Source organism: Wasmannia auropunctata, unplaced genomic scaffold (assembly GCF_000956235.1).
Source record: "Wasmannia auropunctata unplaced genomic scaffold, wasmannia.A_1.0 LD336092.1, whole genome shotgun sequence".
In the NCBI taxonomy this organism is placed as follows: Eukaryota; Metazoa; Arthropoda; class Insecta; order Hymenoptera; family Formicidae; genus Wasmannia; species Wasmannia auropunctata.
The window spans coordinates 1,779,710-1,805,904 of record NW_012026798.1 but is presented as its reverse complement, the minus strand read 5'-3'; the positions used below and the strand labels follow the sequence as shown (position 1 = coordinate 1,805,904).

The following is a 26,195-nucleotide window of genomic DNA, read 5'->3' as shown; positions in this document are numbered from 1 at the left end:
ACTCGGAGATAGAGACGTAATTATCCTAAACGTTCTGTTATCGACAATTCTGAATTCTTTCCCGATACTTGTCTAATAAGAACTCATTAGTCTGCATTTAGCCGCATTTATCTTATCTTTATTATTACACTTTTTTTTATTCGCACTGTGCTCTATGCGTTACAACGCAATATACGGACGTCTATAACAGACGTTACATCTATAATAGATTGCAAAGATCAAACGCGCGACGCTCAAGAGACGTGGGTCGTTCTTTGAACTTTATACGTAAAAGACAGACGAAGCTTAAAATCGACTCACCTTGTGCGACCTCTTCCCGTCAATGGCGACGATAAAGCCAACGCCGCAAGCCTCCCGTTCGAGAGTAGGGTCATATAGACCTTGCTTCGGAGGCAAGGTCCACGGCTCGGAACTCATAATCTTAATCTGAAAGACGAGAAGAGAAAAATTCAATACGTCACTCCGATCGATGATAACTTTTAATCGCTCGCGCTCCTTTTCTCCCTTTTCTCTCACATGTAAGCAATTTAAATAAATGTCAATGTTTTCTTGATTGTAGAACAGTTTATAAAAAATAATTTATTCTATAGGAAAAGAAATTAAAATGTTTTACTTAATTATACATATTTAATGCAAAATACTTTTTGCGACGTAAATAATTCGTCTATAAATTGTTTTGTCTGTTTCTATATCGTAGTAAAACATAATTGTTTTTTAAAACAACTTTGAGTCACGCGTGTATTATTCTAATCGTAATGCGCATTGCGATTAATACACGCACGTAATGTGCACTTTAACCAGTGAGATATAAAAATCTGCAAAATTTTCTAATAATAAATTTAAGTGCACATTTGAACTTAATGTTTTAAGGGAGAAACAAAATTGTCTCGTCCCTTCTACTTCGCAGATTCGTAACTTCAATTATCATAATTCATTAATATATATGTATTTGGATATATATAGAGCCCACGCGTGTTTATTATAGCTGAGCATTTTAGGGGTAGAGATCGCGAGAATCCTGGGGGAGAGTATCGAGGTGTCACCAGAGCGGTTCGCCAGGATATCGCAATGTCGGCATTATATAAACCCGACGCGTATTCATTAAACGTAACTGATATGCGACGTCGCCGTCATCGTCCTCGTCGTCGCCGCCGCGCCGCCGTCGTCGTCATCGTCGCCCTCGCCGCCGTGTCGTGTCGTTGTAACGGCAGCGAGCCGTAATGATGATCGGTGTGTAAACAAAACGAAGAAAATATGTCAAAGAGATCGGTGTCGCAACGCGTTCACGTGGCCGACCGATGTGTCGAGCGTGCGACAGGGGTGGTCAATTGTTGGATAATCTTCCGTGAATCCTTCGTCCTTCCTTTTCTTTTTCGCGACACTCGAGATATGCTCGTATTATATGAGCATATCTTGATTGGACTTTGATCATCGATATCCGGAAATACACACTCGTGCGTGATTTTCTTTCATCTAAGAACTTCGATCTCATGTGATTTCATTTGTTGAAACCTGATCGTTAGTAAAGAATGGCACGCGAATGGCATTCTATTTTTCTCCGATCTTTATTCTCTTCGTAATAAATACAAATATTATAATCGATATAAATATTATACTCGATCTCTTATCGCGCGAATTTTATCGAACTGATTAAGAGATAAGTATAGCATCAATCTGTACGTCGTTAGCGAGAGTACATTTGAAAATAAAACGCAAAAAGGAAGTAAGCAATTGAGATAAAAAATAGATAAACATATTGCTGCATTGATCTTTGGAGAATATTAAAAATCATTCTTACATTAAAATATAGACTTTTATCTTTGCTTGCTGTCGAAATTAGATAACCGATAATAGAGAGCGGAATATTTTTCTTTTTTATCTTTCATAATAATAACCCGTAATAATTCGTATGAAATTAAAAAAAGACGTATGACTGACTGAAAAGGGAATACGATCGGTTCTAATAATTTCTGATAAACGGTCGTAGATTATTGTGTAAATATAGATTACAAGCTCGTGTGTTTATTTGTATTTCACGGTTCATTCAATCGCGCCAAATGCATTTACCCGGGCTTCGCACGTCCGATTCTGTAATTTCGCGGGTGTTAACACGAAAGTCGCGTCGAATGCCATCAGCGTGAACGCGAAAATCAGACGGTCGGCGTCGTCCCCGTTTAGGCGTCGTTAAAACACGCGGCTTGAAAGCGCGCCAAAGAATCCACGGAAAAAGCGACGACCGGCAAACTCGCGAAGGTTGACCACCTCTGCCGGGTGTACCCACGTGCGATAGGAAGAAGCGGAGGAAGCGAGCGAGCGAGCGAGCGATCGATACGCGACATACAGGGTGTGTCTGAAAGCTCCGGCGAGGCACGGCGAGGTTCGTCCTCGGAGGATGCTGGACGTTTCCGAGGATCGATGAAGCAACGGAGAATTTAAAATACTTAGGAAACCATAAAACACTCGAGGCTTTAGTAGGAAGATTATGGAAATCGACGACTTTAGATAGCTATTTTGGATCGCTATAGATAAACTTATTTTTAAAGCACTTCAAAGTATGAAAAGTACATTGAAGTACGAGAAAAAAAATGTGTTCATCACGTTCTTCCGTCATGTCTTCGCGTCAGATACACAAACAGAAAACGTGCTCCCTATCAAGTATGCAAACAGATAATGACAAGTGTAATCGTATATTATTCCTTCGGAGATTAAGAGATAATATTAGAAGATAACATAAAAGTGTGTGTGAGAGCGATTTTTTATATTGATATTCATGTAAATGCCTTGCAAATCGCGGTGACATTATCGCGCACGATGTTAATGACTTGAAAGTAGAATTGGAGTTTTTTTCTTTCAATATATAGCACAATGTTTTTTTCCGAGACACCGTGTGCCGGATAGTTATTTTGATGAATCATTTTGACGGATTGTTTCACGGCTATTACGACAAATGGTTACTGCGCATGCATGCGGAACAGGCCGTGAATTTTGGGATCGAAGCGTTCATTCCCTCCAGAATTCGCATGCGAATTTGGTAAGGATCAGGAATCCACAATGGTGGTGTTCCAAAATTATCCTCAAGCTATTCCGGTCATTTCGGGCCCGGAGAGGAAGCGTACTCTCGCGTTCGCGATTCGTTCGAAGTTGCGTTGCACAATCCCGAATTAGAAATTACAATGTTAGCGCATAACTGAAACGCGATAACTGTCTTAATCGACTCTCCATTTATGCACTGCGATAAGTAAGAAATGAATATAGAATGTTAAAATAGCTCGTCTTTCGTTTTGTTTACGGATCTTATGATCGAGAAAAATGTTCTGGAGCACCTTCGAAAAAAATTTATCATAATTATCACAGTTATAAATTAAACAAAGAAACCAGAAATTTTCAGCGAGGCAATTTTTAAAGTACGCGATTATTAAATTTTTTATCATTTCTTCAAATTGATACTTTCGTGTGCTCTTTCTGCAAAGAAAAAGATAGAATTTCTGCTGGTTTGTTATTATATTAAGCATATTATATGTTCGAAAATAGCTTATGATTTTAATTGTATCTAGAAATTGCTTTGAACATTTAGAAAAAGCAATTATTATATTTATTTTAATCTTGTTTTTTAAGAAGACAATTTATTAAGCACTTTTTTTTCTCTTTCTCTCGCGAATGCATTCCGTCACGGTAGTGAAAACGTGGCTGCTTAAAATGCATAAGAATGCACGTAACATGTCCATCGTGTTTTATTTAACCTGTTCATTCTCGTTTCGAGACCCGTTTCTCGCCAAAGCGACGCGAAAGAGAGGGGAAATAATAAAAAAAAGAAAAGGGCCACACGTGTGGAGGAACGTTATATGTCAGGACTGGGTTTACTTATGGGAGCATTGGACACTTGGCGACTAGCGTGTCTCTGTATACAGGGTGTCTATGAAAAGTATCGTCAATTTTATTAGAAGCAAATTTGGAAATTATATATCTTTTTTATGTGCACGATTTGTTTCTTTAATACATCTTTACTTTCTGGAATTTTTTCAATGGCAAATTAAAATTCTTAAACGCAAGTTAATTAATTTTATAATAATGAAAACCTTGAAATTAATTAACTCGTAAATTAATTAATTTCAAGATCGTCCGCGTGAAATGTTTTAAATAAAGACAAGTTTTTAAGAGTGTTAAATATTATTTTTAATAAGAAGATCTAAGATTATTATATTCTTATTATATTCATAAATTCTTCGTTTGATTTTGAGTTATATCGATTACGTTTATATTTATAATACATATTTTAGTAATATAAATACAAATTAAATACATCATCTCATATCCAGTATTCGTGTTTTTTTTTTTTTTTTAGAAAATAAGTTAAAATCATATAACTGAAATTTTCATATTATCGCCTATTATATATTTCCATCTTTGCCCTTTGATAAAATATCTTTCAAAAACATAAAGAAATAATTCCGGATTTTGAGAATATATGACAAATCCGTTGTGAATCATCTTTGATAATTTTAATCATATATTGATTTAATTGATTTTTTAACGGAATGTTTCTCGTCTTGTAAAGATTAATCAGACTTCCTCGAAAGCAAAGCTTGATATGCCTCGTCGCGAGGGGTTTATCGCAAGCCGGTGCGCGCGACTTGCATTTCCTTCGTCGCTTCGATAGTCGACGTGGCGTATAGTTCCCTCTTACCGGTAGAAATTAGGTGCACCACGCCAGGCAGATCGCTCCTGAAGAATGCCTTCCTTCTCGCCGGTCAGCACTCAGCCGTAAGAGAGGATAGATAGATCCTTCGCACAATTGTCAATAGTCGATTATCAATAATCAGTTCGATTGCCCTATCAATAAAATCGTTACACCGAGTCCTCCTTTTTTTTTCGCTCGGGTGAGAAACTTATCCCGCCAGAAGTTCCGCAGGATGTTTATCGCGATCTCAATCACTGTGACAGTTCGATTCACAACGGAATTATTAGTCCGACCCTCGCGATCAGTCGGCTTTGAGAAGGGCAATATCGTATGTACGAAACGGCACCACCCCGGCCCGATCCTGAGGGATCCCACTGCGAGCTGTCTGACGGAGGGAGAAGGGCGTTCTGAGTCCTGAATAACGACTCTTCTCTGCCTCCTCTCAGACCGTTCAGCCTCGACTGTATCGGCTGTAACGTGCGCGCGAAAGAGAGAGAGAAAGAGAGCAAGAGGGGAAAAAACAAAAAAACGAGAACAGTACACACGAATCGCGAGTCGGACGGGCACTGAGTCGACGGCGCTCGGATGTCGTTAAAAACCGAAAAAGCTCCCCTCCCCTCCTTTACCCTTCCCTCTGCCCTTTCCTTCCCCTGTAGACGGACTCTCCTTCTCTCGTCCTCTCTCGTGGCACGGCGCCTCAGCCTCATCCCGTCGCGCTCTCGTCGACGACGCGCGACGCGTCTCCCCACCTACCCCTTCTCCGGCGCGCGCTCCCTCCGTGCCAATGCGGCGCTTCGTTCCTCCTGACCCTCCCGCACCGCGTCCCGGCGCGGCGCGGCGCGGCGCGGCGCGGCGCGGAGCGTCTCGCTCCGGAGCGCTTCCGTCTCTTGGCGCGCCGACGAGTTTCGATGCAAATCGCCCCGGTTGGCTCACGCTTGTGCGCGTGACGTCTCGAGGCGACGTTCATTCAAGAGGAGCGAAAGAAAGAGAAAAAAAATATCTTTTTTTTCCCCATCTTTTTTTCCCTTTACAGATCGGCGACGTGTGCCAAGGTGTTTAACTTCGCAGCGAGTGTTCTGCGCAATTTCAAGCGGCACTTTGTAGCGGTCAATCGTTACACGTAGCACGCGACGAAGAGCGGCGCATTGCATGCGATTAATTAATTCATTCGTACGTTCTTCACCTCGAGCTTCGCGTTCCGCTCCGTGCCCTTTCCGAGTGTATACGTGTCACGGTACACGTCGTCGTCTCGAGACGACCTCGTTCCTCATTTTCGGATATCTCACAATCTAAAAGCGCAACCGTACGTTTAAACACGCACGATTTACGGGTTAATAAAATTTCGAATGCACCGCGTATCGAACGCGCTCCTTTCTTGAGCCCGCGCTTGCCGCGGAGCCGATCGATCGACATATTACATCACTTGAATTCCGAAACGCTTTATTTCCGCGACGAATTGCCTTGGAACAGACGCGGTTTATTTGGTAGCGTCTCCTTTTTGTTTATCCGGTCGATGAAACGTGACACGTTAAGCGCTTTAATCAGTTAATTAACTCAAACTTGATACAATATTTTTGTTACAATATATAGGTTCTTTATTAGCTGTGATAATAATGTGCAGTAATTACGTATATAATAATACAGAAAGATCTACCGTACACATTACGAATAAAAATTACCGTTGAATATGCTCATTATTAGGCAACTTAATTAGCGGATAAATAAATTAGATAACTCGAGCGTGAATAATCGAGGGCACATTGCAGTGTAATAAATTGTTGTTCCTTCCTTACATTTTCGGAATATTCCGAGCGAGCTCCAGATGTCATAAATGTCGATGCACATCGTAGCTTTCATTTCAGTGATACACACGTGGCTGCATATAAGAAAAAAAAATAAATAACGATGTTTAGTAATCGATAACTAACATCTGGCAGGTGTTACGTTTTATACAAAAACGAAGATAAATAAAAGGATCATATAAGATCTCTGCATCTCTTATCGACTTTGGCAAATACGATACGTTTATTCGTTTAAAAACTGTTTGAAAACTTTCGCCTGTATTCTGCGGCTTACCGCTGTAGAGTGTATAATAAATGAGAGTTTAACATTTATACTGTTAAAGCGCTGGAAACGTACCGTGAAACTCTCCTCGTCAGGACAATGGAGACGAAATTCCCAACCAGACCAACTTGGGGTTAAAGAGGCAATTTGTGACGTCTAGTGCACTTTGTCTTAAGGTTTCTTGCGCGAAGCACGTTGTTTTCAACGTACACCGCTTTACGCGGTATAACGTTATTGTGTTTTTCAATCTATATACGAGATAATACGTATACCGTAATCACTTATCGCAGAAGTAAAAAATTTGCAATTTTTGCCGGAGGTTTTGCCGGCAGATAAAGAATTCCGAAGCAATACCGGAAATTACTATAATCTCAACGATATCTCTTTGTGAGCAAAAATCCCTCGCGTTATTTGAAAAAATGCACGTCTCGTACTTGTCATTTGCAGCAACAGTATTTCTGCTCGGTTGCAAGAATGCTGCGTATTATACAACACAAGCTTTGTCGAGTTAAGGTCCATCTGCAATAAGGTTATTAAGTCGTAAACCATAAGAAATTGACCAATCTTAGTCGATTATTCTTCTTATATATTCGATTATGATTGGTCAATTTCTTATACGGCTTACGATTTACTATTCTCATTGTAGATGGACCTTTACAGAGTTTCGCGTCGATAAAATTTAGTTTACAGGATAGAATCTCGTTTTATTTTCTGCAACATTAACATTGCATCGTGTTTCATATGTAAAAGAGGCGAGCTCGGGACGCGCATCTGCATGCGATTCTCTCTCCTCGACCTCCGTCTCTATCTCTATACTCTTCCGTTCGGCGTTCTCGTTTACATTCACTAATTCGCACATCTGCGCGAAATATACGTCACTTATTGCTCCCGTAATCTGCTCCGTGACTGCCTCTGTGTTGCCTCTACGATTCTTAATTCTGTCAACGGCCAGCAAAATATCTCTCTTGTAATTTCCTCACACTCGTTCGACAAGTGTGCTATACCAATTCTTTGTATGTCCAATCCCAGCTTGTTATCATATGCAACGCGGTAAGTGCGATAAAACGAACTTCTAATTGTTTTAAAAGGGATTTGTGTGTGTTTGTATATGTGTGGAGGGTCTATTTATTCAGAATGTCCGATTATAGACATATGTGTTTGGTACACATAAGTATTTTTAAAAAGATAAGCTTGAACTTATTGTTAGAGATTTTATGGCATCGAAAGTCTTTTTTATTCATTTTGCCCATCTATGAAAAGTCTTAGAAAAATGCTGGAAAATTGTTTTAATTTTTGGACAAAAGTTTATGGCATTTACAAATTTTGTAAGTAAATAGAAGATTTTACGATGAAACAACAGCTTGTAGTTAGCTCACATAGGTGGAAAAAATAACAGCACTGAAATAATGCGCCTCACACAAGAAACTTGGCACATTAGAAAACACAAATACCTTAACTCCCAACAACTACCTGACCTGAACGAACTTAAGATCCAGTAGCAATGTTATCGCACATATAGCAGTAGATATAATAAATTCGTTGCATTAGGTATAATAAATTATATGGGAAAGAGAGATTTTGCAATTGAATTGATTTTATAAAAAAGCAATGTTCTGGTATATGCTTCAAGAGATCAAATCTCATTCGTTGATTAAACATGAACTTTACATTGACAAAATTTTGTTTTGAAAGATGCGTGTATATGACTCTACCAAGACATGTAACGTTAATACTTTAAAGATTGCAGCGTCGCGAGTTAAATTTCACTTGACGGCAAATTATTTTAGTTACAGGTAGACCATAGCATCCTGTTTACGAATCCGCCTATTGGTAAACATTCAACATGTAAGCGCTAAAGTTCTAGACTCAGACGTTATTGCCTGTCGATTCGACGTAAAATATATACGGGGATTTTATAACGAAAAGTTTTGATCACGTATCTTTGTCAACTTGCTGAAAGATAAAGAATAGTTAATAGGCATCGGTCAATCAGTTCGTGATTACATCACGATTCGATCGCGCGCTGCTTATATTTCTATCGATATTCGTAAGAATGTAACTAAACTTGTTTTATGCTAATACAATACTATTAATCATCTATCAAATGATTATTAGCTCTTAGCACGCGCATTCATTAATACAGCAGTCTGCGAATCGATACAAACGCATGTGCTTATATAATGCATATGTACAATATTTTCTAAATATATATTCATACGTGTGATAATGATCCTACTTAAAAGAATCTAATTTTCCGTAATAGTGACAATTTTGGGATGTTATATTCTAGGATATCCCATAATATGTATAAATAAATTCGTTTAATTTTTACTTTTTTTTATCCTTGATTCGTCCAATTAAATCCGATTAAAGTGGTAATCCGCCTCTTTTTTTCGACTTCTATATTTAGTCAACGCATTTCCATCCCTTGGAAATCCTGGGTGTCCCATTTCTGTCGGATATCGTCGCGATACTTCTCAAGAAATGCAATCAGCCTCGTTATGCGGTTTGACGCAAAACGATACGCGAACTTCGCGCGGTCGATAACGCGTTTGACGAGGAGGAGAGACGTACGCAGAGGTAAAGTGAGAAAGCGAGAGAGGGATCGTTAGATTTTACTGCGTACTCTCGCGTGTTAACGTTTGCTGGGTGGTAAGAAAAAAAGTTATCGAACGACGAAGCGTAAGATTGTATAAATGCGTAAGCGCCGTTATACTCGTGTAGTCGTTAGATAACAATTCCATTCTATAATTAGGTTACTGCGCAACGGAGAGAGAAGTGTATAGAGAGAAAGAAAGAGAGAAAAAAGGCGCCACCTTTCAATCGAGATAAAGTAATGCCATGCGTCGAGTTAAACACGGTTATTTTGAGTAGAGGATAAGAATAAGAGGAAAGAAGGTAGAAACATAGTTGAATAGACACGGAGTGTCTAGCGGTAGAATGTTGCGGAGATCAAGCACATATTTTGAAGTCTATAAGAAAAAGAGAGCTTAAAAAAAGGCACCACTCTTCAATCGAGATAAAGTGTGCTGTGCGTCGAGTTAAGCACGGTTATTTTGAAAGGATAAGAATGATAGGAAAGAAGGTAGGAACGTAGTTGACTGAATAAACACGGAGTGCCTAGCGATAGAATGTTACGGATATCAATCACATATTTTGAAGTCTATATTTTTGGTTGGCGTGATCAAATGAATAGTAGTAGTAAATCTTTTTGACTGTCCAAGAGTATTCAAGGTCGCAATTATAATAGAATCTGATATTTCTGTAGCTAATTTTAAAGTCTAAAGAGCTAAATAACTATGTGAATTTTAGTCACGTTTACTTTTTTTCTCTCATTTTAATGTCTTTTCTTTCCGATTATATTTATAATAATTTTATTGTTACAAATTTTTAATCTTAAGGTCACTAAAACTTCATCTTAAATAATTAATTTAGATAGCTATTGCATATAATATTTTTATATATAATGCATTTCAATATGTAAGCTAATAAAAGCCGATTCAATATTTCGTAAAAATTATTTTCGAATAATAGAATTATTTTTCGGGAATAAAAAATTAAATTAAAGGTGAACATTAATTTATAAATCAATATCTTAAAGAACAGATAATTTTTGAAAGAATTATAAAAGAAATAAAAATGGTAGACAGCAAACGGGGAAGAAAAATGAGAAAATATATTTATATAACCAACAATAATTTATAGAGAAAACATTATTATTAAGTTTGATTAAGATAAAGTTAACTAAATACAATTATAACTATAAATTTAATTAAATTATCTGTATTTCTTTCTACAAGAAATGTGCTTTGGCTTCACGAAAGAAGGCCCCCCGCGACGAGTGTTTTCCGCTCGGTTTTACGTGCCTAGATAATTGAAGAACTGGATGTCTCCGGATAACTCATTGCTCTGGAGGACACCCCCTCGGTTATAGGCTGTTTGACGTCAGCATCACGCATCTTAAGAACATAAAAGCCGCACGTCATTTTGTCACGAGATTATGCAATCCGAATACACACACACAAAACGCGTGTCGCAATATAAGGTCTTACGCAAACCCGGTCCTTCGCGGGTGGTCTTTTCCATTAGCGCGTCTGGAATTTCTCGCTATCGTATAAAGACGGCCGAACAAACAGAAACACACGCTTTCGTGCATTTTCGGAATAATCGTAATGCGTGCATGTAAACGATAATATGCCGATTGAGCGTGATGGGCACTAATGCGTGTTTCATTCGTCGTTAACGAGCGGAGATATAACAGGACAGATAACCAACTTCCGCGCGTCGGTTAATCATAATTCAAACATTCTCGTTATCTTGAGAGAGCAAGGCGTCAAGCCAAGCTGCGCCAGGAGTCATTATCGTGCCAAGGTCGGCACGACGACGGTGATCGCAACGTCTCGGGCTGGTAGACTGGAAAGATTCCACGTTATCGTGCAAGTGAAGATCCCAATTCTCGCGTTATCGCGGCCCCACTATACACGCATCCTCGCATTTCCATTATCGAGAGCAGAGGCATACGACGACTGCATGATTCGCACGCATCGTCCGACACGAGGCTCGATTCGATAAGCCTCGTATTTGATAACAAATCCCCGCGTTCCGTACGTATATATACGCTGTCCATCAAAGAGAATTCAATTCGCCGCGCCGGGAAAATATCTGATTACAGTTTCTTAATGACGGGCGTGCACAATGATGGCATTCGATCTATATATTTCTTCGGTGAATGGTATCTATAATAAATTCTTCGACATATCGATCGCTGGAGGTGTATATAGATATAGTCTCGAATAACCGAAGCGCAATAGACTTCTGATTTCACGTTGGAGTTTCTGATTCCCGATTAATTATCGCGTTATCGAGGGCTTATCGTAGGAAGACATTCTTAAGAAATCGATATGAATCACTACGGTGAGACGCTCTTTTGTTCGCTCCGTGTCTTATATTCTTCGGTAATTACATATTTTTCGCTTAATCGTGTTGGAACGTGGAATTGTAAAATGTCTCTGAAGAAGTTTCTTAATGTGCTGTATTAATTAGTGACTACATAAGTTGTTAAAACAGCCAAGAAGGAAAACGGAGACGCGTAGAGAATCGTGAGCCGAATGCGATTTGTGACAATGTTGCTTCGAACGTGAAACGTGTTCGAATGTGAAGAGATTGTTTCTCTTTTTGAACATTCTGTTTTGAAGTTGTAAAACACAAGTACGTATGGTATCACACAGAGTGTTTCCATTTGTTATACCGTTTATTTATTACACCCTAGAAAATAACAGACACTTAAAGCTGTAATTCGTAAATGTAAGTGATGCAATTATTACGGTGCAATTATCGCGCGTATTGTTTCAAACTTGTAAAACGTAAGCGCAAAGTGTCACAGAATATTTCCATTTATTACATTGTTTATTTATTATTCTTAACGGAAAATAATCGTTATTTGAGGTTGTAAGTTATAAAAGTAAGTGATGCAATTATCACGGTGCAATTATCGCGCGTGTTACGGTATAATTTTCATGTTAATTGCATTCGATCAAACGTTAATTACACTCGTTAATTGCGGGAGAATTAATTAAACGTGTTCACGTTACGCAAGAGTTATATTGTCATCGGTAAGTAGAAACGTTAGAAATAAAACTTTTCACTTCAGAGCCGCGCGCGAGTTCGGTTACTTAATCTCGCATTTTTTTCATCGTTTATAAAATATTCCCAGGTGCTACGAGACGTTAGGAAACGATACGGTCTTATTAAAATGCAGGTACTGCTATTAATAAAATTTTTATGCGGCTAGACATGCGGCCGGTTCGTGCAACCCGCGAGGTCGGTAAGTCTTTAAAGGAGAGCGAGCGATATCGCGGAATAAAGCGCAGATCGATACTGTACAGGCATGCCGGCCGATGAACTGGCGCTCGTACTCGAGATCGAGAGAAGAAGGTTTAACTGTCCCCGGCGATGAGCGATCTCTGCGTGCGTGTGCAAAGTATAAGTAAGACGCAAGTGTAAATTGGCTTTTAATCCAGTCGCACGAAATTTCGAACAAACAGCACGGGCAAACGCCATGAATAGAGTTAAGGTTTTGATGTTTCTCTTACTCTCCCCTCAAGCTCAGCGATAAGTGTAACTTACACTTATTTATCGTTGAGATTAGCAGAGCTTGGGGACTCGGCTACATTTTCGTTCCTTCAGAGCAGCGTACAGCAGGCTATTCTTCACATGAAAGACGGTTTATTGAGCGATACCGCACTCCGGTTTTGAATTTTTCAGAGGGCGAAAATAAATTTTTCCTCATTATGCGCTCCTTTGTCTTTTGTCATATTCTAATAATTAATCATTTCGACGTTAGGTCTGTTTGCAGTCGATGACAAAGACAAACTGCATGACAAATACGCGTACTGTTGACGTGTAAACATATCGCGGAATGGAATCAATGAGTCAGATAAAATTACTCGAATACCATAATCTTTCGTAGTCACGATTTATTATTTATATTGAAAGAAAAGTGTTTGATATTGGTGACTATAATGGTAAAATAATTATGGCTAGAAGCTCCGTTTTTATATTTATTATTATTATTATGTAAGTAATAGTAATTATATTTATTAGTCCTTTAGTAAAACTATAAATATAATTATCATTATTAACATTAAAAAAGCATTAAAAAATGGTTATTGCCATAATTTAATTATAATGTAAAGTCATTTTTAGTGCCAATTATATATTTGTTTAAATAGATAGTGTATTGTGTATTTATTTAAATATATAGTTGGTAATGAAAGTGACTATATACATTATAGTTAAATTATGATAATAAACATTATAGTTAAATTATGATAATTGCAATCATTTTTTTCTCTCGGTGGTAATTTGCATGTAAGCTCTTTTATTTAAAAAAAAGTTGGGAATTCAGTCGTGCAAAACTATTAACTGTACAAAGCTATATTAAAATTTCCTTATGCCAATATAAATACTATGATATTTTACCGACGTAGAATTCTCTTGCTATAGATTTCCTTTAAAACTCATTGACACTAACGATTTTTTAACGGTGGTATATCGAAGTGTGGGAGGTCATTTGTACAACGAACGTAAATGTCAGGCTTTATCTACGGGGTCACGAGTACCGAAATTGCCGGTTAAAAAAAATTGTTTTTTTCATTGTAACGAAGAAACATATTGACAACTCTCTTCAAATCTTTTTCTCACATCTGTAACAGTAAATTGAAATATCTTTCGAGTTTCATGCGTTTCCGACACTCCTACCTCCCTCATTTTGAATTCTACGCGTATTCTTTATCGGATCTCCGATTTGTCTCTGAAATATACCGAAAAATATGTTCTCTCGCAAGAATGAGAATGTGACAGGATTCGCCTGCGACCCCTCGTTAACGTTCGCAGAAATTAACTCGAGGATCCTCTTGAAATCCGCGCACCCCGTATTTGATTTCGTTTCGGGCTTGCAGCGTATTTTTCGTTTCTCCTTCGAATCTCGCCGGTCTTTTGTGACAACAATGCGTTATGACTCGCCCCTTCGCGAGAATAAGGGCGCACCCGGGATTTACCTGCGTTGTCGAAAGGATCGATGAGGAGCGTGCTCCGCTCCGCCTCCACTCCGCTGCGCCGCGCTCAGCTCAGCTCGGCTCGGCTCGGCTCCGCTCCGTACACCAGTTTTCGCGCCGGAAAACGGCGTTCGTGGATTATCTTCTCGAGACACCTGTCCTTTTCTCTCTCCGCTGAACGTTCGCTACCTCCGAGGAAAAGCCGCTCGCACCGGCGACACCGAGAACCTGACGTGCGCTCCCCTGCAACCCCACTTTAACTGGCGGATTTTCACTATGACGACGCGTGACGACCAGACGACCAGTGACGTAACTAGAGTAATAAGGGCGCAGGAGCGTCCACTATTTGAGTGCGCCCTTCTTCCTTCGTCCTTCTAAATCTGTGTCCCATTTACACGCATACAATATGTGCAGGAAATTTCTTATCGGTAATAAAATTATGATTGAGAATATTATAGATATACATTTGATGTCTTTAGAGTGTCTTTTAGTTAATTTAGAGTTGCTTTTTTTTCGAAAAACTACTTTGCGAGGTAAACTTTTAAGGTATTAAAATAAAGAGTCTGATATCCTAAAGAGTACCATTTTTTTTTCTTAATTTTGTTCCATAACTTTCGCAGAAGTTTTAAAAGATTGTTGCCGTCATTGGCATTTCACGTCATTATTCTGTATCGATGAGTGACTCGTAGGCGTAAGAATACAACTACGGGGGCGGATCTATATAATTCATAAGGAGAAATCTGGAGAGAAAAGACGTGGAATCACGTGTGAATTCACAAATAGGACGTAATATAAAATGGATTTGTAAATAATTTCGACATAATTTACTCCGCTGATCTATCCTCAAGACACCCCGTAAATTTTGTTCTGTCCGTTCTTTTGTTTGTTGAATTGAACGAAACGGAGTCGTCATGGTGGGTTTTGAATGAAACAGCTGACACGCCGGCGCAATCTGCGTACGCAGCGAATAATCATTGGCCATTTCTGTACGACCGGCAGACTTGTCCACGAACAGCGTTATGAAAATATGTTGTGTCATCAAATTCGTAATGCGATCTTGTTCTGCTCAATAATCGATTTCGAAGATAGACAAATACTGTAAAAAGTTATGAAAAAGGATGCTCGATTTATTTTCTACAAAGCAACAGAGATTTAATTTAGGCACGCGTTCGATGAACTGAAAAAAAATAGGAGACTGAAGCAAAGATTTAAATATCGAGAAATTAAAAATATAATTAAGATCTGTATATAGAGTGTTTTATTTTAATTGACGAACTAAAATATCTCGAGAATGAGACATGGAATTGAAAAAAGTTTCAGATAAAATTTATGGTTCCGAGGAGGATAGAAGTTGGCCATATCAGTTTAATTGTAGGTGATGCCACTTTCCAGATTTTTGCATGGCTTAAAAATTTTTGTATTCGTTTCAATATTTGCTACAACGTTCACAAAACGAAAAAAATCAATTGCCATTTTGAAAAAATGACCGCCATGCAAAAATTTGAAAAGTGGCACTATGTACAATTAAACTGATGTAGCAAACTTTTGTCTTGCAATCACCAAGACGGTCATTTTTGTCTGAAATTTTTCTCAATATCCTATTCTTGAGATATTTTAGTAGGATAATTGAAATGAAACAGTCCGTATAAATTTTCTAGATAAATTTATAATTATTAATAAAAACATATGTTTATAAATATGTATACTGAATGCATAAAGACTCATAATATTGCAAAATTAAAGAATTTGAAAATTTTAGAGTTGATTCATGAAACGTTTGTCAAAGTCAAGGATATGGAACTACTCAAAGTCAAAGTTCACATCGAAAAATTAAAAACTGTTACAGTAAAGATCTATATATCAATTTTTCAAGAAATTTGTATAATTACTGTTGAATACATTTATATAATATATATAATATATATATATATACATATATATATATATATAAAACAAAATATTAAAAAATGTAATATCATGGAATTGAAGAATTTGAGAATTTTTATGCACATATTTTTCAAATTCGAGGATGTTTGAAGCCAAAGATCCAAAGATTGATTAATATATCAGGAATTAAAAGATCCAAATATCTTCGATACTCCTTTAGTGTTGCGCAAAAATACCAGAAACAAAAAGTTTCTCGCTCGTTCGAGTCATCAAAGATCAAAAGACACGGTCTCGTACGTCTCGGCGCTAAAGAGTATACACGCGAGACGGACCGGGCCTTATTTACGCGAGTCTGCGATTTACGAGTACCCGTACTAGATACGGCAATGTGCTTCTAATCATAACGGCGCAGGCGTCGAAGAAGCTGCCTTATCAACCGAGATGACATCCCGACGTAGGGTCTCGCCTTGGCCGCGTCCGAGGAGTCGTCGCGTGAAAATGCCGGGGAACACCTTGCGGCCGCACGATCGTCGCGTGTGATCGTTCGTATATGTGAACATTCGCGGGTATACCCGCAATCGGAGCACCTGTCGGCGATCAGGCAGCTTATTGGGGAATCGGTAAGTCGGTGATCGATTGGTTGCGTTTTGACGAGTGCGTATGTACAACCGAGCGACAAATCGACTGCGTGCCTGGCGAACGGCAGGAAATTGTCGGCGATTGCGAAACAGCGCGTATGAATCGTCGTGATGAATTGCCGAGCAATTTGATAGCCTTATATGTTTCGGTAATCGATGATGATGGACAGTAGCGTACATAAGAGTCAGAAGTGGGAAGGCAATGAAGGAGAGAAATACTGAAAGAGAGAGGGGAAGAAGGAAGGCACGTGCTAGAAACAGCTTTATAGACAGAATTTTTAATGTAGAGAGAATGATCTTTCTCTCTCTCGCTCTATCTCGACAATGTATGTTCTTCCATTTAAGAGCTTTATAGCCACACGTTACATACATTATATATATATATCCTTTGTTATATATTTCCTTTGTATCAATTATCATGATGTCTAGTAATATGATAAGATAAAAATATCGATAGAAATTATTGATGGCAAACCGGAGAGATAAATAAGATATAATAATTCTTTAATTTGAATAAAATTATTCGTTCCGAATTAAATATTCCGCCGGTTTAAAGATTATTAGAGATTTAAGCGCACATATTATAGTGTTGAATGAATATCACGTTTTCCAAATTATTCGTAAATTTAATAAGATTTCTTTATATACTCCCTTCTCTCAATTACTTCAAAATTTAACCCGCATCAAGTTATTTCATACAGCACGTAGAATAAAATTTTGGATTAATGGTGAAATTGAACCTACTTACAATTTAGAAAAAATAATATTTGTGAAACAGAGTGTCATTAATTTAATATAATTAATTAATTTATAATTAATTTGATATAATGTAACTTATAGTATCTTAAGACAACTGTAGGAATTATAATTTATTTCACGGATGCTGCTGCGTACATCTCGGACAATTAGTCATCACCGGAATTGTTCGTATTCATGGATTCACAGATACTTGACTTCATGAATTCAAAATCCATTGACCTTTGTATTTGCATGTCATTGAGTTAGATCTTTGATCTTTAGTTCTAAAGATTGTTTCATAATATGGTTGCACCTTCAACAAATTGTGGATTCAGATTGTAGATTCGTAAATTATTTATTCGACGATTCTTCATAAAATTGATAAATCGTCTATTTAAATTTAGAAACGCTTATACATAGATAAAATCATTTGTGAATAATTATTTAGAAAATATTTTATCTCAATCATATAAAATATTTTATATGATTAGCAAGTTATTATATTTTGTTTTATTGCAAATAGGAGCACAGATTGCTTTTTAAAAATATTTTTAATATCTTGCTTTAATTGTCTCATTTTTTATCTTTATTTTTCATTTGAATAACCTTTTTATTAAAATAATCTTGCAACAATTGTGCATTTTTAATCATATTACTAATCAGAAAATAGTAAGATGAGAAATGGAATATAGAATAAAATAAGATTATTTAATATAAGATTATAAGAATTTATTAAATACCAATTAATTGAATTTGCAGTTATTATCAGTTTCATCATAAAATTTGGTCTTTTAGTCGCTGTGAATATCTGTGACTCTCATATAGAAATTTTGCATTTTTAAATCTCCGATTCTTAGTTCGCAGTTAGTCGCAACTTTTACTTCGTTTTCGCAAATAAAAATTTAGAGCGATTTAATCGAACGAGTAGTTTACTACTTTTAACGCGCGTTCACTCTGCCTCTGTTATTATTTTGAAAACAAATGTTTTTCAATCGCGCTTCTCGCTTTTCACACTCGGGACTCGTTTTGACATTTGCGATTAATATTCCACTTTGTGGAAAATGTCGTGCCCGTGGTGTCCAGTATAAATAACTATGTCTCGTTATTATTTCACTCCCGTTATGACGTTGACGATAGCCTAAGACATCATAACGTTGACGTCGCTTCGGTTGAGCGAGAGCGAACTTTAACTATCTTCCTCTCTCTCTTTTAGAGACGTCATGAATGACGTCAGACATTTGGAAAATCGATTAAGTATAGGCTCGCTCCAATTTTCAGTAGAAAAGCTTAGTAAGCTTAATAGTGCAGAGGTGACAATGAGATTACCAGTCACAAGATAAGGAATAATAGGATTTACTTCTTTATCTATCTACTGCATATGTCTATATTTTTGCGCTCATATAAATTATTTTCTTTTCCTTTTCCTGTCTATTCTATTTCTTAAATATCTTATCATTCAGATGTCCTATTTTTATAGTCCTATTGTTCTAAATATCCTATTTATAACAATGATAAAGAAATAGTTTTGTACTCGTTTATACGAAAAAGCTCGCTCGTAAATTTTTTATGACAGAAATTGAATCCGCAACGTCCGCAGTGAAGGTTAGTAGACGTTAGCTGAGGAAAAAGCGCTACTTTAGTAATTTCAATTATTCCGCCTTGTTTAATTAAACGATATGGCAAGCTTGTTGTTATATTGCGGTTAATGGAGATGTGCCACATACACGATGCGGCCTCGGAGAGATTCTCGCGTGCCGGGCGACGCAATTAGGTTCGCGCAGCTGAATGATGAACTACATATGATAAACCGCACATGCCCGCTGCTAATTATGGTCTGCAATAATTAGAAATTGAAACTCAAAAAGTGTGGTCGATTTAATTTCCAACGGCGTCCGCGTGCCTTCGAAACGAGAACTCTGTTTACCGGTTAATGTAAATACGTGATGAGAATGAATGCACAAGATGCCACGAACTTTCAGGATTGAGCGAGTTGCGCTGAGAGAAAGACCTCGGGAAAATTATCCGTCGTTCTTTTATCTCTCGTTATTCCCTGAATCCCTATGGATTTATAGATTTCGCTTAATTTCGCAGAGCTTCGCCTCTGTGGGTCTTCTTTTTATTTCAAGAGCTTTTCTAATAAATTGTTAATTTAACTTTGCATTTCTCAGATTTTTACTTGATTCTATACCTTCTTGGGTCTATAGGTATTCATAATTTTTGTTCTACTTCCAGAGCTTTGTTCTCGCGGAATTTTCCAGCCTGGTGAATCCATATGTCTCGCTTGAATCAATTGTCTCGCATATTTTTTTTTAACGGTCTCTTGATTCTGCAAACTGTTGAATACATCATTGAATACGACATGTGATTTTTAACAAATGGTCCTCGAGATTCTCTTATTTCTTGCATAAGATATTCGATAATACGTACATTTGATGCACAATTGATACGATTCTCTTGTTACAAAATAAAAGGATCTTTTTTTTAACAAGTATGTATTCAATCATAGATAATATTTTAGCTGTGAACGATTGAAAGATAGTAAATCAAGGTTTATAATCGTAAATATATAACAAAATGTAATTTTGTTATATATTTAAAATTTAAAGTTAATTTTAAGTGTATTTTATATTAAATATTTTGATAAGTATATTTCAAATTAGACAGTTTTTAATTACTTGATACTCTTGATAGTAATATTTTATAAAGGATGAAAAAAATATGACAATTAAATTTTTTTATAAAAAAGTAATATCGCTCTTTTTACCAAATGTACACACTATGATATGATTCTGTATATTTGACTTCAAAGGAGAATATGAAGTAAATGTAAAGCAGAACTCTCTAGTGCTGGTATAGCTGCAAAAAGTATCTTCATATCACAATAAACTGGTACAAGTCACATTTTGAGAATTCTAACGGCAAAAGAGACATTTATACATTTTTCGAACGAAATATGAGATCATGGCATGCACTTTGAACGCTTTTTGTGCGCTTCGCGTGTGCACTTTCATTTACAAATGTCGCTACGACGAAAACGCGGGGGGTGAAGAGAGAGGGGAGAGGGCGAGAGGGAGGGAAGGAAGAAAGAAGATGCATTACGTTCAACTTCTGGAAAGGATCGAGGAAGTAGGAAAAATAAAGAAAGAAAGTGAAGGAGATTAACGAACATCAAGGTCTTGCTTAAGCTTTTACAAGGCTCACCAGATCGAAACTCATTTGCAGCCCAGCAAATTAGTACGTAGATCTTTTATGCGCCGTACACATTTCGGCCGGATGTTGGGTCACACCGGGAGTGTGCCTACCCTCGGAGGGTGGAAAGGAAACTTCGACCCGCCCTTTTGAAATGTCAAAGGTTGCCGCGCAAGTCGCATCGATGTACCCCCGTTTCCTAGAAAGCAGCTCCGGTGCGGATCCCACGACGGCATTGTTTCTGCTCGTTCGCAGGATAATTCGCTATCATCCCCGTGAAAGCAAACAAGTAGAAAAATATTTTGGATGTCTGTTTAGGAAGTACTAATGCGCGCTCTCGAAAGTGCGCTAATACGCTCCGAGCATTTATTTGGGACGTATTCATACATATTTATCAATAAAACAAATAAACATCGACGGGGCGTCAACGGGACGGAAATCATGTATAATTCATGATGGATTTCCATTCCGTCGAAAATCAAGTTTACGAAGTTTAATCGAATAAGGATTATAAATCTCTCTCTCTCTCTCTCTCTCTCTCTCTCGCTCTCTCTCTCTGTATATGGGTCAATACTAAACAAACGCGGGGGACGGAAAGCCCTTAGAAAAAGGCGCATAATCGATCGAAGCCAATACATTTCTGTTAATCGTGCAAATAAGTTAGGAGTGGGCAGTCTTATTTTATCGATAAAAAAAACCTCCATGTCTGGGGTTAATAATAATCCTAACGATCCGTCGTGATCGATGCTCGGAGAGCCTTTGGTATTTTCGCACAATTATTGTATTAATACCGTACCGGAATATCCGACAAGCCGCGCTTCCCTCGAAAGGTCAGACCGGTTGACATTACAATTCCATCAAATTCTGAAAATCCCCCATTCGTCGGCCGCGGCGTGAGAAGACAAATACTTGCGACTCTCCGTGAGAGAGGCGTAATTAAATGCCAACGCGAAAGATCCGAGGCGGAATTGCAGCGCGAGCCCTTTGTCGTCGGCTCGCAAACAATTTTATTTTCCTTCACTCGATATTCAATCTTTATGGGAATGGAAGGTCAAATATGGTTTCTTGACGTGTGGCGCCGGTTATTGCGATTAGGACTAAATTTAGGCAGGCAAGCTTCAATTATTCTTTTCGCTCCTTTAGAGAATGCTAAACAAATATGTATATACAAACCCTTTTTTTCATTATATACGATTTATAATCTGAATGTGATTTTATCGTAACAATTTTGTCATATACTGTATATATTATTAATTATATAATTACGTGTTACTTATAATTATATAATTATTATCAAATAATTTTATAATTATATTATTGAGTTGAGCAAAAAGTTTGTTTCGTTTTTTGCTAAGAGATGACAATAGTATATAAATATTTAAAAAAAAACGAAAAAAACTTTTCGTTTAATCGAATGTATTATATGATTACAATTATGTATTATTTTATATAATATTATATTACATAATAATATATTATATTTATTATATTATAATTATTATATAATAATATACTAATTATAATTATTATATAATAATATAATAATTATATTATAATATAGTTAGATTTTATATATCTTTGTTTCTCAAATCAAAGTGAACTCTGATAAATAACAAGCGCTATTGTTATTGTGTTTAGAAGTTGTAAAAAAGTTGTTTTGACGAAACGAGTTTTTCGCGACCGAGCTTCCAAGAAAATACTTGATCGAAGAGGAATATGTGTCGCGAGAGGCAAATATGGAAATATTTTCGGTGGGAATTGCGATATGCAGGTGGCGGGCTGTTTACCAGCTTCCGTCTGGTCCAGACGTAGTGGGGTGTCGATAAAGTGCGGATTAAGCGATGTGCCCGTTTGTCACGCGGCGCATCCGTTCGTGAGCGCGACGTCCTCGCGTTTAAGTGCACTCCGCCATTAATCTCATCTTCCGGAGGGATTAAACGGAGCCACATTTTCTTCGACGTCCCGTTAAGACCCGCGTCGGCGGGCGTCGTCGTATAGCAGAGCGTATCGAACCGTTGCTTTTAGGGTTTCGCGGGCAACGTCGCGGGTGTTATATTAAATAAACTAGCTCGAATAATACGTGTTACAAATTCGATTTTATATTATATCCATCGTAAACTCCATGTCTCGATACGCTCTTGCGCGGCATCCGATATATCTATCCAGGATTTCCGGAGATTTAGCCAATATTCAACCATGCCGAATTTTTCATAAATTCGTTATTCACTTTTCTGCTCCCCTAAGCCATCCAATGTCAATTGACTATCGCGAAATATAACCGTGACGGTAACGTCAAACGAAAAGCGCCTGTCCGTGGTTGGAACTCTTAAAGTCTCGATTGCACCTTTCACCCCGTATTTCCCTCGAGAGAATCCGAGGGCGCAGCCGGGAGGATTCCCGTAAGGCGAGACGACACGAGGCATATAACATGACGTCGTTCGCTCGCATCTGGAGGCCATCCGATTTGCGGTGTCTGACATTCCGGCGAAAGCTCGGCATGTTCAAGAGATCGAAGGGCTGCGACTCGCGAACCGTGTCGAAGAAGGATGATCCGTGCACCGACCTGACGGACGTCGATGACGATCCTCGCTGCGAGCCTCCTTCACCGCCAACGAAACCGCCTTGTCCTCCTCCTCCCGAGCCGCCGTTTTCTCACCCGCACGCCGGTAACGTTGGGAATTCCTCCACGCGTATCTCAAACTTTCCCGATAAATTCGCGACTTGGCGCACCAGGAATTCTGCGACGCCGAGATTTACATGGCCTGAGATTAGAATTGCGAACGATGATCTATATCGAAGTGGAGGAAACGCGAGAGAGGCCAGAGTTGTGTATCTCTCTGGAAAAAATGGAACTTTGAGTTTAAACTGCTATAAATTTTATTTATTAATATGTATAAATTTGTATAGAAGATAAAATAATTATTTTTTTATAATTTACATAAGTATAAAAGTACAAGTATATGATACAGAAAGAGAAAGTTATTGAACACATTGAAGTTATATTACACGAGAATTAAATATAATTAATCGAATTTTTATATTTTTCTCGATTTGCTGCAGATTAAAACAAAATTTGAACGCAATTAATTAATGTCATAGCAATAACTCAAAATCTAATTAAATTTGTTTCACTTCAATATTCCATCCTTTTATTTCGATATTTCATTGCACGTTCATAAAGAGGAAATACTTTATAGATTGAGAATTGGCACGAATTTAATTTAATCGTCGGGAGAGATGACGAGTGCAATGCAATTTAATTTCGCCGTGGAATTCCTAACAACAATCGTTAATCACAGTGTAAATAACCGTACGACCGTTTGTGAGCGTAGATCCACGCAAGGTCGTACTTTGGCGTATGCTGTCGTTCTGCGCGTTACCGCTCATCGTGCTCATGTCGGTGATCACCTTTGCGCGGCATCGAGAAAAAGTGAAGCAGCCGCGGGAGCCGTTCCTGGATCTCCCGTACATGTATCGTCGGACTAAGGTTCTGGTCGGCCCCATTTGTCAGAGCTGTCAGGAGAAGGAGGACTTAAGAAATCTTTCTTACCATTATTATCCGACGGTTACGTGAACGTAACCGTCGGAACGTAGGCTCTCTCTCGCGCAGCGGAGCTACCGTGCTGTTTTATGACTACAAACGGCGAATTTCGCGATCGATCTTCGTCAGTGGAAGTTTAATCGTTGACACACCGCGCGCGACACAATTTATTTTGTATATAAATTTATAAAATTATGAATCAATCGCAGAGTAATTGCATTGCGGACATTACGCACGGAATTTATATTGCGCTTATTTGAATTAATCAAATATGAAAATGAATGCGAGATGTAATTAATCTGCCATTATAACGCACGGCGTTTAAGACACATTGCAGAGTTTGCTCTCTGTAGAATTTTTATTCACGAATTGCATCGATTGAGCATAAAGACGAATGTAAGATACATATAATTTGCTTCCTTCTCTACTTTTAATTCACTTTAAAAGTGAGATAGCGAGTCAATCTTGATACAATCTACTTTGAAAATATTATTCTTGAAATATTCAATACGTGAATGTCTAAGAAATCCGCATTTGTATTAGTTTTTTTTTTCCAATTTTGCATGATTATTATATTCTGGTAATTCTGGAATTTATATAAATTCTTATTCGGTCATTTCTGCATCACGGATACTCTGTTGTGCCTCTTTGACAGTTTAACCTATTTCCTTGACGGTCTCAATTATCGACTAATGAAGACCCACAATTTCATTGACCTCACTCTAATTCGCCTATGCTATAAATTTCACTATAATTGTTGCTATATTTCGTTAAATTCGCAAAAGGGAGATGGAGAAAAGTTTCGTCTCATTTGATTTTGAATTTGTAAACAGAGTTATTTTTCTGTTTTATTACACCTCTTTTAACCGCGTCAATCTTTTTTTTCAGTGACTCGTGGTAAAATTAATTTGTCTATCTAGAAACCCAAGAAACTGTATAAAATTGATATTACTCATCTGTCATCTGTCGGAGACTTTACACGATGGATAGCAAATTAATCTTAGCTCGAATCTACTTAGGAAATATTAATTCTCCGACAGCTCATTCGAATACTCGAATTTTGCGAATAACTAAGAAATCCGCAATGCATAACTTTCTTTTATTTTTAACAGCCGTTTCCTTGGGGCGATGGAAATCACTCGTTGTTCCATAATCCCGTGAAAAACGCGGTGCCGCCACACGGTTATGAAGTCGAAGATCCGTATGCATTGCCCAAGAAAGTGGGCAATTAGCAGAAGCGTGGGAATAACTTGATCCTGCTACTGGTAGCTGGAAATAGCAGCGAGACGGATATGATAGCTTGTCTGCTCGACACGCGGCGGTTGTTTTAATTTTTAATCAGTTCTTGACGCCAAAGAGAGAGAGAGAGGGGGGGGGGGGAAATCATATATAAAATATTAATATTTTAATGGAGCAAGACTCTTGGTTGCGTAAAGTAATTGCAGCTCATTCGTTACTCACGATTCGATGACACTTATTTATTTGAAATTGTTATGGAAATAACAATCTATTGGTAATGTTTGAATTCGCTGTATGAAAGTTTCAATAAATAAAAAATTCCTAGAATCGCTATGTCAAAAATGTTTCTCTTATATTACTACATCTTCCGTCATTCAGACTGCATTTTTCCGCGTATTTTAGATCAATTTACTGTATTAAATTTTAAGCGAATAAAAGAATAAAGGAGCCAACGGTTCTTGACAATTTTGAAATTTCAAAAGACTTCAGAGGGTTGTTTGAGAACAAAAACAGGGTTAGAACAGGCTCGAAAGACGGGATATTTTCACTGTCGAATTAGAGCGACGATGACAGATGTCCCGGAAGGGTTAAGGTGACTCCGGCGAAGACGAGACGAGACGCGCACACCGGTGTCGCGGCGTCGCGACGCCGTTTTTCGATCTCGC

General features: G+C 37.8%; 3 protein-coding genes across 10 annotated transcripts in view; 2 read left to right on the top strand and 1 right to left on the bottom strand.

Annotated features, from left to right (window-relative positions):
• LOC105462922 (putative glutamate synthase [NADPH]) overlaps nt 1-14,555 on the bottom strand; it is a 32,309-nt gene extending 17,754 nt beyond the window's left edge. For 2 of the 3 annotated variants that reach the window (XM_011709845.1, XM_011709847.1), the window contains exons 1-2: nt 4,685-5,243; nt 301-426 (exon numbers count right to left, since the gene is read on the bottom strand). In XM_011709845.1, coding sequence (XP_011708147.1) covers nt 301-417 — 117 coding nt within the window. In that variant the 5' untranslated portion in view covers nt 418-426; nt 4,685-5,243. Of the gene's footprint in view, nt 1-300; nt 427-4,684; nt 5,244-14,301 lie in introns of those variants that run through there. The other variant, XM_011709846.1, reaches the window with a different exon arrangement.
• LOC105462924 (protein retinal degeneration B) overlaps nt 1-26,195 on the top strand; it is a 61,707-nt gene that overhangs the window by 10,438 nt on the left and 25,074 nt on the right. For 5 of the 6 annotated variants that reach the window (XR_976131.1, XR_976130.1, XM_011709854.1 and 2 more), the window contains exon 1: nt 16,650-16,805. The exons of the other annotated variant lie outside the window; for it this stretch is intronic. The gene's annotated coding sequence lies outside the window, so the exon portion shown is untranslated. Of the gene's footprint in view, nt 1-16,649; nt 16,806-26,195 lie in introns of those variants that run through there. 6 annotated transcript variants of the gene reach the window in all.
• Nucleotides 23,003-25,872, top strand: LOC105462923 (cytochrome c oxidase subunit 6A1, mitochondrial-like). Its single transcript, XM_011709849.1, has 3 exons — nt 23,003-23,416; nt 24,083-24,237; nt 25,404-25,872. Exons 1-3 carry the CDS (start codon nt 23,179-23,181, stop codon nt 25,521-25,523), a joined length of 513 nt encoding a protein of 170 aa, XP_011708151.1. The 5' UTR covers nt 23,003-23,178; the 3' UTR covers nt 25,524-25,872.